Source organism: Bison bison, unplaced genomic scaffold (genome assembly GCF_000754665.1).
Source record: "Bison bison bison isolate TAMUID 2011002044 unplaced genomic scaffold, Bison_UMD1.0 scf7180017864065, whole genome shotgun sequence".
In the NCBI taxonomy this organism is placed as follows: Eukaryota; Metazoa; Chordata; class Mammalia; order Artiodactyla; family Bovidae; genus Bison; species Bison bison.
The window spans coordinates 103,990-115,488 of NW_011494637.1; the positions used below are offsets into that span (position 1 = coordinate 103,990).

Genomic DNA, 11,499 nt, shown 5'->3' on the forward strand with positions numbered 1-11,499 from the left:
CTTTTGCTGGTGTGTGGACGGCTTCTGCATCCTGGGAGGAAGCGCTAGGGAAGGACAGACTCTTTAAAATTTCATCAGCGTGGGTTAACCTCTGCCCACAGAGAGGGGACAGCTCAGGAGGGAGATGGGAAAAAGACCAACCTTCACTCAATTCATTTCTCTCATTCTCATTGTCCAAGATAAGCGCTGGCAGTATCTTTGCAGATAATTCTCTGCCTTTAGACTCGCTAATAGATTTGTTGACAATCAAAAACAGATAAGAAGAGCTGACTCCATCTACCCACAGCCTTGGGAATCACCGAGGGCAGGCATAGCAGGTATTTTAAGAGCAACTTCGTGGCAAAGTTCAATTCTTGATTAAAAATTGATTCTGATACTATCTTTAGGGTTTTCTATGTATAGTGTCATGTCACCTGCAAAGAGAGACTTACTTCTTTTCCAATCTGGATTCCTTTTATTTCTTTTTCTTCTCTGATTGCCATACCTATGACTTCCAGAATTATGTGGAATGATAGTGGCGAAAGTGGGCGCCCTCGTCTTTGTTCCTCATCTTAGAGGAGATGCTCTCAGTTATTCACCATTGAGAATAATACCAGGAGCTCAAACCAGGGCTCTGACAATCCAGAGGGGTGGAATGGGGTGGGAGTTGGGACGGAGGTTCAAGAGGGAGGAGACATATGTCTGCTGCTGCTGCTAAGTCGCTTCAATTGTGTCCGACTCTGTGCGACCCCATAGACGGCAGCCCACCAGGCTCCCCCGTCCCTGGGATTCTCCAGCAAGAACACTGGAGTGGGCTGCCATTTCCTTCTCCAATGCATGAAAGTGAAAAGTGAAAGCGAAGTCGCTCAGTCGTGTCCGACTCTGTGCGACCTCATAGACGGCAGCCCACCAGGCTCCCCCGTCCCTGGGATTCTCCAGGCAAGAACACTGGAGTTCTACGGCTGATTCATGTTGATGTATGGCAGAAACCAACAGTATATTGTAAAGCAATTATCCTTCCATTAAAAATGAATAAATTAAAAAATAATAATATTTAGACTTCCTTGGTGGTCCACTGGTTCAGACTCACCTCTCCCAATGCAGGGACCCAGGTTCCATCCCTGGTCAGGAAACTAGATCCCATGTGCCACAATTAAAAGATTCTGCTAGCCACAACTAAATAAATAAACACATTTATAATAATAATAATGCTTAAGCTGATTATATGTTGAGTTCAGTTCAGTCATGTATAAAAAAATTTTTAAACTGGTTCTGAGCACAGCTCATATTTAAAGTATGAACTGCACTGTCACTCAGATATTTTAATCATAGGGCCTGTTCCCTTCCTCCACGGTACCACCTCTGTGGCTAAACCACAACAAAACAAGAAAGCTCCCTCAGTCAGTCAGTTCAGTTGCTCAGTCGTGTCTGACTCTTTGCGACCCCATGGACTGCAGCACGCCAGGCTTCCCTGTCCATCACACTCCCAGAGCTTGCTCAAACTCATGTCCATTGAGTCGGTGATGTCATCCAACCATCTAATCCTCTGTCGTCCCCTTCTCCTCCTGCCTTCAGTCTTTCCCAGCATCAGGGGCTTTTCCAATGAGTCGGCTCTTCACATCAGGTGGCCAAAGGATTGCAGTGTCAGTTTCAGCATGAGTGCTTCCAATGAATAATCAGGACTCATCTCCTTTATGATGGACTGGTTTGATCTCCTTGCAGTCCAAGGGACTCTCAAGAGTCTTCTCCAAAACCACAGTTGAGAAGCATCAATTGTTTGGTGCTCACCTTTCTTTATGGTCCAACCCTCACATCCATACATGACTACTGGAAAAACCGTAGCTTTGACTAAACAGATTTTTGTTGGCAAAGTAAATAAAATCTCTGCTTTTTAATATGCTGTCTAGGTTGGTTATAGCTTTTTTTCCAAGGAGCAAGCATCTTTTAATTTCATGGCTGCAATCACCATCTGCAGTGATTTTGGAGCCCAAAAAAATAAAGTCTGACACTGTTTCCATTGTTTCCCCATCTATTTGGCATGAAGTGATGGGACCAGATGCCATGATCTTAATTTTCTTAATGCTGAGTTTTAAGCCAGTTTTTCACTCTCCTCTTTCACTTTCGTCAAGAGGCTCTTAGTTCCTCTTGGCTTTCTGCCATAAGGGTGGTATCATCTGCATATGTGAGATTATTGATATTTCTTCCAGCAATCTTGATTTCAACTTGTGCTTCTTCCAGCCCAGTGTTTCTCATGATGTACTCTGCACATAAGTTAAATAAACAGGGTGACAATATACAGCCTTGATGTACTCCTTTCCCTATTTGGAACCAGTCTGTTGTTCCATGCCCAGTTCTAACTGTTGTTTCCTGACTTGCATACAGGTTTCTCAAGAGGCAGGTCAGGTGGTCTGGTATTCCCATCTCTTTCAGAATTTTCCACAGTTTGCTGTGATCCATACAGTCAAAGGCTTTAGCATAGTCAATAAAGCAGAAGTAGATGTTTTTCTGGAACTCTCTTGGTTTTTCGATGATCCAACTAATGTTGGCAATTTGTTCTCTGATTCCTCTTCCTTTTCTACATCCAGCTTGAACATCTGGAAGTTCTTGGTTCACATACTATTGAAACCTCGCTTGGAGAATTTTGCGCTATTGTGAACTACTATAAAGCCCCTTGGACTGCAAGGAGATCCAACCAGTCCATTCTGAAGGAGATCAGCCCTGCGATTTCTTTGGAAGGAATGATGCTAAAGCTGAAACTCCAGTACTCTGGCCACCTCATGTGAAGAGTTGACTCATTGGAAAAGACTCTGATGCTGGGAGGGATTGGGGGCAGGAGGAGAAGGGGACGACAGAGGATGAGATGGCTGGATGGCATCACTGACTTGATGGACGTGAGTCTGAGTGAACTCCAGGAGTTGGTGAGAGACAGGGAGGCCTGGCGTGCTTCGATTCATGGGGTCGCAAAGAGTTGGACAAGACTGAGCAACTGATCTACCTGATCTGATCTGATAAAGCAATTATCCTTCAATTAAAAATGAATAAATTTTTTTGCTATTGGGTGAGATAAGGGCAATTGTGCAACAGTTTGAACGTTCTTTGGCATTGCCTTTCTTAGGGATTGGAATGAAAATGGACCTTTTCCAGTCCTGTGGCCACTGCTGAGTTTTCCAAATTTGCTGGCATATTGAGTGCAGCACTTTCACAGCATCATCTTTTAGGATTTGAAATAGCTCAACTGGATTCCATCACCTTCACTAGCTTTGTTCGTAGTGATGCTTCCTAAGGCCCGCTTGACTTCACATTCCAGGATGTCTGGCTCTAGGTCAGTGATCACACCGTCATGGTTATATGGGACATGAAGATCTTTTTTGTACAGTTCTTCTGTGTATTCCTGCCACCTCTTCTTAATATCGTCTGCTTCTGTTAGGTCCACACCATTTCTGTCCTTCATTGTACCCATCTTTGCATGAAATGTTCCCTTGGTGTCTCTAATTTTCTTGAAGAGATCTCTAGTCTTTCCCATTCTGTTGTTTTCCTCTATTTCTTTGCATTGATCACTGAGGAAGGTTTCTTATGTCTCCTTGCTATTCTTTGGAACCCTGCGTTCAGATGCGTATATCTTTCCTTTTCTCCTTTAACCACCTCTATGGCTAAACCACAACAAAACAACAAAGCTCCCTGAAAACTATTAAAGTAGCTTGTCTTAGAAGTACTGCTATAAGTTCCCTCCCGCCTCAAGTTCTAAATTACTACTCTTTCAGAATTTCTGCAGCTCCTAAAACCTAGGATGAAAGGCATGCAAGGGAAGGTCCACATGATACAGAGCTGTTGAGAACTGCAGGAACAGTGTGTGTGTGCATCCCAGGCACTGGGCTGGGCCTGAGCACAGATGCAAGAACATGATGCCACTGAAATGGGGGATTGGCGGGAAGAGCGGTACCATAGTCTTGAGTCCAATCTCAGTTCTGTTTTGGTTACTTATTAGGATGTTAGGTGAGCAACATGCTCTCATCTTTACTTTCTCTCTATAAGACGGAGAGTGGTAACCAACATGCTCTCATCTTTACTCTCTCTATAAAACGGAGAGTGGTAACAGTTTTGCCCTGCTCTGTTTCTTACGAGGATAAAGGGAATGACAAAGTGTGAGGTCTGTGTAACTGACTAGCCCACGAGGTGCCCTCAGCCAGGTGGGCTGCTGATTCTCACATACACCCTACAGGTTGGCGGGTCACCTCAGCGTCTCTGACCGCTTCTGTAGGTTACCCTTCAGCCCCCAGACTAAGGAATAATCTCCTGCAGGAAGTTCAGTGTCAGGAAGTGTCCTTCCGACCGCAAAGGTCACAATGTGCCTCTTCTCCTGTGGCTCCTACGTAGAAATGACCATGAAACAGGCATTCGGTATGACCCAAGGTCAGAGGGAAGAGACCTCTGCCGACCAGTTATCTGGAACAACTTCCTGCCAAAGGGAGAAGCTGACCTCATCTGCAATCAGAATAACAAAGAAGGGGGATCTGCTAAGTGTTCGCTCTGAAGGTCAGGCGGCACCGGAGGGGGTGTTCCGGATGAACTGTGTTAGGCTGCCCATATAATTTCCTGCTGAAGGTAGAAATTACAAGGGGCCAAACAATCCTGCTGAGAGGAGCTCCATGACAGCAGGAAATACAAACAGGAAGTGCTGCAACAAGTTTAAATACTTATTTAACATAATGTATTGGGGATATTTGGATTTAAGGTGTTGAAACCCACTTGCTTTTGTAGAATGAGAGACAGGTTTGCCACGCCTTATGGGAAATCTAATGACCAGGGATTATCTAGTAAAGTGATGAGCATATAATTTCAATGCAGTTGGGAGCTTGTCCTTTAAAAATGTCCTATCTTGAGTCCATCTGGAGGGAGCCGTAGTCCCATGGAAGTCTACAAGGAACTCACTCTGAGGGAACTTTGAGAGGTGATCTCACTCAGCTTGTGCTTTGCAGAAAGAGAATTTACAAGCCTGCTGCACATTGTATCTCTGTGTCTGCAGGGTCAAAACCTCGCTTCTCCCGTTTAGTTAGCCAACAAATGTTTACTGACATCAGACATATGCCCAACCAGTGAGGAAGACACAAGAAAATTATAAGATGAACAGTCAACTGCTAAGCACTCTACCTCTCTGCCCAGAACAGTCTATGTATAGAACTGTTCAATGAAAGAAACATCTGGTGCCATTAGCCAATAAATGCTTAAATCAAAAACAATACCCCCTGTATGTATCAGTTCAGTCGCTCAGTCGTGTCCAACTCTTTGCTACCCCATGGACTGCAGCACGCCAGGTTTCCCTGTCTACCACCAACTCCCAGAGCCTGCTCAAACTCATGTCCATCAAGTCGGTGATGCCATCCAACCATCTCATCCTCTGTCGTTCCCTTCTCTTCCTGCCTTCAATCCATCCCAGTCCCTGTCCCTGTATGTATGTGTGCATGTATATATATGTGAACTGAAAGTTGCTCAGTCGTGTCCAACTCTTTGCAACCCCATGGTCTATACAGTCATTGGCATTCTTCAGGCCAGGATACTGGAGTGGATAGCCTTTCCCTTCTCCAGGGGATCCTCCCAACCCAGGGATCGAATCCAGGTCTCCAGCATTGCAGGCGGACTCTTTACCAGCTGAGCCACAAAGTAAGCCCAAGAATACTGGAGTGGGTAGCCTATCCCTTCTCCAGCGGATCTTCCCGACACAGGAATCGAACTGGGGTCTCCTGCATTGCAGATGGATCCTTTACCAACTGAGCTATCAGAGAAGAAAAACGGAATATTACTCAGCCATTCAAAAGAATGAAATGTTGCCATCTGCAGCAACACGACAGACCTAGAGATCATCATACTGAGTGAAGTAAATCAGGTAGAGAAAGACAAATATTATATCACATCACTTATATCTGGAATCTAAAAAATGAATCATACAAATCAATTTATTTACAAAACAGAAACAAGACTCATGGGCATAGAAAACAAACTTATAGCTACCAAAAGGAAAGGGGAAGAGGGGGGATAAACTAGGAACATGAGATTCATAGATATACACTGCTCTCCATACAATAGACAAAGAGTAAGGATTTGCTGTATAGCCTGTGGAACTGTTTTCAATAAGTTCAATTTACAATAATCCGTAATGGAAAACAATCTGAAGTTGTACACTTGAAACTAACACAATATTGTAAATCAACTATGGGTTAATAATAGTAATAAAATGAATACTCGCTGGTTGAAGGGACTGTTTCTCCATCTTTCCCCCTGCTAGTTTCTGAGCTTCTTCAAGGAAGAAATAGTTGCCTATTTATGGCCACATCCGTAATATATAATGTCTGACACATGATACAAATCTCATTTTTGAGTGAATGAATAAATGGATGGATGATATAGGAATGAATGAGTGATGACTGAAAGGTAGAACCTAAGGTTAAAGGAAGAAGTAAAGCAAATCAGAGGAGGAACAAAAACAAACACAAGTAGAAAATCTTTGTAGAGAAAGCCTTTAAAAATAAAGGAAAACAGGTTAGAGAGACTGTTCCATCATAGCTTTCCCAAATATTGCACTTATTTTAAGATACTCAGGCACTCAGGGAAAACGGAGTCACCATCTTGGGCTCCAAAATCACTGTGGACGGTGACTGCAATCACTAAATTACAAGACGCTCACTCCTTGGAAGGAAAGTTATGATCAACCTAGACAGCATATTCAAAAGCAGAGACATGACTCTGTGGACAAAGGTCCGTCTAGTCAAGGCTATGGTTTTTCCAGTAGTCACGTATGGATGTGAGAGTTGGACTATAAAGAAAGCTGAGCACCGAAGAACTGATGCTTTTGAACTGTGGTGTTGGAGAAGACTCTTGAGAGTCCCTTGGACTTCAAGGAGCTCCAACCAGTCCATCCTAAAGGAGATCAGTCCTGAATATTCATTGGAAGGAGTGATGTTAAAGCTGAAACTCCAATACTTTGGCCACCTGATGCGAAGAGCGGACTCATTAGAAAAGACCCTGATGCTGGGAAAGATTGAAGGCAGGAGAAGGGGACGACAGAGGATGAGATGGTTGGATGGCATCACCGACTCGATGGACGTGAGTTTGAGCAAGCTCTGGGAGATAGTGAAAGACAGGCAAGCCTTGCGTGCTACAGTCGTGGAGTTGCAAAGAGTCTGATACAGTGTCTGAACAACAAGCTATTTACGCATAATAAATGCACATAAATACTGTGAAAAGAGCAAGTTCATGATTTAAGCTTTCTCTTTCCCACCAGCTTAGCAGTGATCCTCCTTGGTTCCTACATGAAGCCAAATGTCCAAGTTACAAAGCTTCACAAATGGATTCTGCCCTGGGACGAAGCTTCTTGAATTAGCGATGCACAAACTCTATGGGATGCAGACGGTTTTTAAGCCAGGCTTGACTACATTTAAACATTGAGGTGTCCAAAACCATTCAGAACTATGAATACACTGTATTCCCATGCCCATGAGACCTCTTTTTCAGAATACAGCAGATCGAACAAAATATAGTTAAGTCTGCCCAGTGCTCACTTGAGCACCCCACAATTGAAAGCAACAGCAATGGTTAGTATTATTAGAATGACGTTGTGGGTGTGTGGGGGCTTCCTTTCCCAAATTTCTCACTTCTTTTAAGTCTGATTTAAGTCTAGCCTTCACTTCTTGGAGTTTCAACTCAACAATAACTGGATTAGGAAGGATTCTGCATTTTACTTACAGGGACTCAGATGGTAAAGAATCTGCCTGCAATGCTGAAGACCCAGGTTCAGTCTCTTGGCCAGGAAGATCCCCTGTAGAAGGGAATGACTACCCTCTCCAGTATTTTTGCCTGGAGAAATCCATGGACAGAGGAACCTGGCAGGTTACAGTCTATAGTGTCGCAAAGAGTTGGGCACAACCAAGTGATTAACACTTTCTCACTTTTTCTGCCAGTCTTATTCTGAGTTAAACAAAATCCTGTCCCTGAATCACTACCGGTTCTCTCCACACCAGTTCTCTCCACCTGGCCCATTTCCAGACTAAAGATGGACTTCTCCCTGCTTCGGACAAGAACCTTGACCCAGGACCCATCACCCACCACCATCCTTGTTACCTGGGACACCTTTGCCTCCTCCCCTAGAAACATCTGTCTCCTCTCCTTCAAACCTTCAACGTCAACATCCCCGTAACATTCTTCCCAGACTTACTGCATCCACTTCTCTTGCCCCGCCTCCTTTTCTCCAACTGTGTGCCCACCTACGCACGTTGTCACCGGTTTGACAACTTTTAAACTTGAGACCACAGACCACCACTTCTGTTTTCTTCACAAACTTGGCAGCGTCCAGTTCAGATCCATGCAATCCCAACGACAGTGAATGACTAGCCCCAACTTCACCAGTTATCTCCTCAGCATCGCCTCCATCCCGCCTCTCAGGGGACCCCGAATTTGCTCTGCATCCACAGCTCCATTGACCTTCCCCAGGTCAAGAGTGTTTGCTCCATGGACCCACTCCACTGATCCTTCATTGACCCTACCCAGGTCAAGAGTGTTAATCAAGTTTTCAAGTTCTACTCAGTCCAATTACAGGACAGTGATTCCTTCTCTTTTTTTGGCTGAAGTGACAAACAATTCTTGCTACTTTTCCTTTGAACCCCATCCTACAAGGCTTTTTGCTGTGCAACTCCTAGATTTGGAAGCTCAGGACTGCCTGCATCACACTTGACTCGCACACTGTCCATCTATCCTGCAGGGTCATGTGGTCCATCTGATGTGGTCAATCTATGTCCGAGCTCCGTGAGGACATCTTCAGGCTGGCAAACAGTAACAGAGCCTGACTGCTTCCCACACTCTTTGCAAACCTACACGCCAACTATTTATATAGATTAGCCTGGGCTTTTCAAAACGATCATCTAATTTTTTAACGACACTTTTGTGTGCTTTATGTCTTGAAACCTGCCCTCTTTATTGAATTCCGCTAGTTTTGTGCCATGCTATTTTTCAGATAACTTTTGTATCTGTAATACTTAAGACCTCTTGTCCTATAAGTTTTATAAGTCATAGAAAAGAGCATGTTGAGATAAGGATCTTGGCAAGCAGAATCTCATTAAACCACCCCTTCTTCCTGCTTCCCCGGGGGAGGCGGGGGAGGGGAGGGGGAGTACTGGGAGGTTTCCAAGTGATGCCTTAGGCTTTCTAGCCAGAAGGCATTGTGAGGGCTAAGCCACCTTCACTCATCTTTATCCAAAACTACAGATAGTTTTAAGACTCAAGGGTGATATTACTGTTGATCCTTTCTATAAATCCTAATTTGGTAATTCAGGACACCCCTTAAAAGAATAGTATCGGTTATCAAACATCTCAGATGCACTGAATGAAGACTGTCAACTTGACTCCTACCTGTTAATAAGCCGATCTGGACTATGTCTGTTCCACAGATGGGTCACTTGATTTTAATTATATTTAACTTTGCCTGTTACTAGGTAGATGATACTTTTTTCTCTCTGTTTTATATTTTTCTTGAAAATCAACTCTTTTTCCCTCCATAGAGGACATTAAGAAGATTTAGCAGTTCTAACTTAGGGCTTGACTTGCCCCTGATGTCCCTGCCCTGCTTACCCCACACACATCACACACACACCACAGACACTTTCTCCCTTAACTCACGATAGATACTTTTTTTTTTCCAACTGAGAATGCTTAACTAACAGTCACAGATGAGTTCATTCGTTTCCAGCTTTGAAAAAGAGGACTCTCACCTTAAGGGGAGGGGACAGCCTCTAATCCCTATTAGAAGGATACCAAAAAAACTGGGAACCCTGCTGGTAGTTACCTGATTGTTACTTATACTTGTTGAACTTATATGGTGTGCTACGTCAGTTCAGACTAGAACAAAGACCACTCTTTTAAACATTTAGACTCTTAAGCAAACCTGGGCAGAAAATAACACATCTGTCAGTGGATTCGCAAACACCCTCTAAAACTTTTCTCCAGGATCTCATCTCCTCTACTAAAGAAGTAAGTGCTACCCACCCACCCCCAACTTCTTTAGTTAGATCACGGATTTAACATCACGTCTTGAGAACAGTTTAGGTTTTCCAGAAAGACCAGAAACGGAAGACTTACATAAACATCAAATCACTGTTTTTCTAATTCCCAGATATGATGAAAAAAATTTCATAGGCTGAAAATTAAGTAAATAAAGACGTAAGTATAAAAGCCTGTTTCCTTGACAACTCCCCTCCCCCAGCCCGCCGGTAATAGGGAAAAACCAAAACGGGGGGTGAGGAGGGGTAGCCACGAAGCCAGGCTGCCTCTGAGCAGCCCCGGGCGAGAACCCGCGCGCGGAGAGCCACCGACGCGGAGCAAACACAAATAAAGCGATGGGTAGAGGGGATGCATTTGGTGTAGTCTTTCTGTGGTTGCCATAGAAACGCCAGAGACGGAAGAACATGTTGCCTGACACAAAAAGAGACCGATCGGTAACAGGAACCTTCGCAGCGGCTTCATCTATTGCAGAGAAAATTCTTTCACCCGAGGCGGGGAGGTGGACGGGGGTGGGGGAGGGTGGCTGGACAAGGGTGGGGAAATGAACCCCAGCGCAGCAGCTCGGCATCCCAAGGCGCACAGACACGCTCCCCCCGGCTGAGCACAAAGAGATGGTCCTTGTGCGGCGGCAAAGCCCCTCCACGTTCCCGCGGTCGCCTCACTTCCTTCTCCGCCTTCCTCGCCTCCTCTCGCTTACCTACCCCTTCCAGAGGTTTTAGGGAAATCCAGCCAAGGAGAGAAATAACGAGGGAGAGACAGAGGGGCGCACACATCCGCCACGCCCAGAGGTGAAGCCGCCTGCAAACAGCACGAACCGCAGATCCCTCCTTTCTGGCAGCCCTGGACACATGGACTTAGAGATCGGACACTGAAAGGGAGCAGGCTGGGGTGCAGAAATTGCCACTAGTTTACAGGCGCTGTAAGACAGCCAACACTGGAAAGAAAAAAGCGAGACTCCACCCATGGGGTGGACCCTTCGGGAAAGAAAAAAAAAAAGTGGTCCTCAGCTGACGTCTCTCCCCACCCCATGTCACTTCCTTTTAAAGCTACAATTTAGCAGTTACAAGGAGGGAGAGACGAGCTGCTGTAAAATGAGTCCCTCCCCCTCCCCTTGCAATTAATGTAAGGAAGTGCTTCGGTAGGCTTCACGTTTTCGATCTCTGGACGGAGAACCTGCCAGAATCGGAAACAAAGCCCGCTAGGTGGCCTTTTTCTTTCTCGCCCGCGCCTCACAAATCCTGTTGCATCCTTGTGCCGACATGGCTCCTCCAACCTCAGCTCGGACCGAGCCGGCCCCGGCTGGGCTGAGACCTGGAAACTGCCTCCTCTTGTGTTTGGTAAAAGACCCGCACTCTGTAATGCCCCCCTCACCTCTCACTGGTACGCGGTGCGGGAAGGACATTGCATTCCACTCGGAGGAGCCCCAAAGCACCTTCGACCAAGTTATCCGGAAAACTCCAGCCATCTGGGGTGTTA

The 11,499-nt window shown here is 45.2% G+C and overlaps 1 protein-coding gene across 1 annotated transcript in view; it reads right to left on the minus strand.

Moving 5' to 3' along the window:
- LOC104986259 (1-acyl-sn-glycerol-3-phosphate acyltransferase delta-like) overlaps positions 1–10,946 on the minus strand; it is a 109,535-nt gene extending 98,589 nt beyond the window's left edge. Inside the window, exon 1 of the mRNA XM_010836741.1 lies at positions 10,721–10,946. Coding sequence (XP_010835043.1) covers positions 10,721–10,796 — 76 coding nt within the window. The 5' untranslated portion in view covers positions 10,797–10,946. The remainder of the gene's footprint in view (positions 1–10,720) is intronic.
- Between the last annotated feature and the right edge of the window lie 553 nt (positions 10,947–11,499).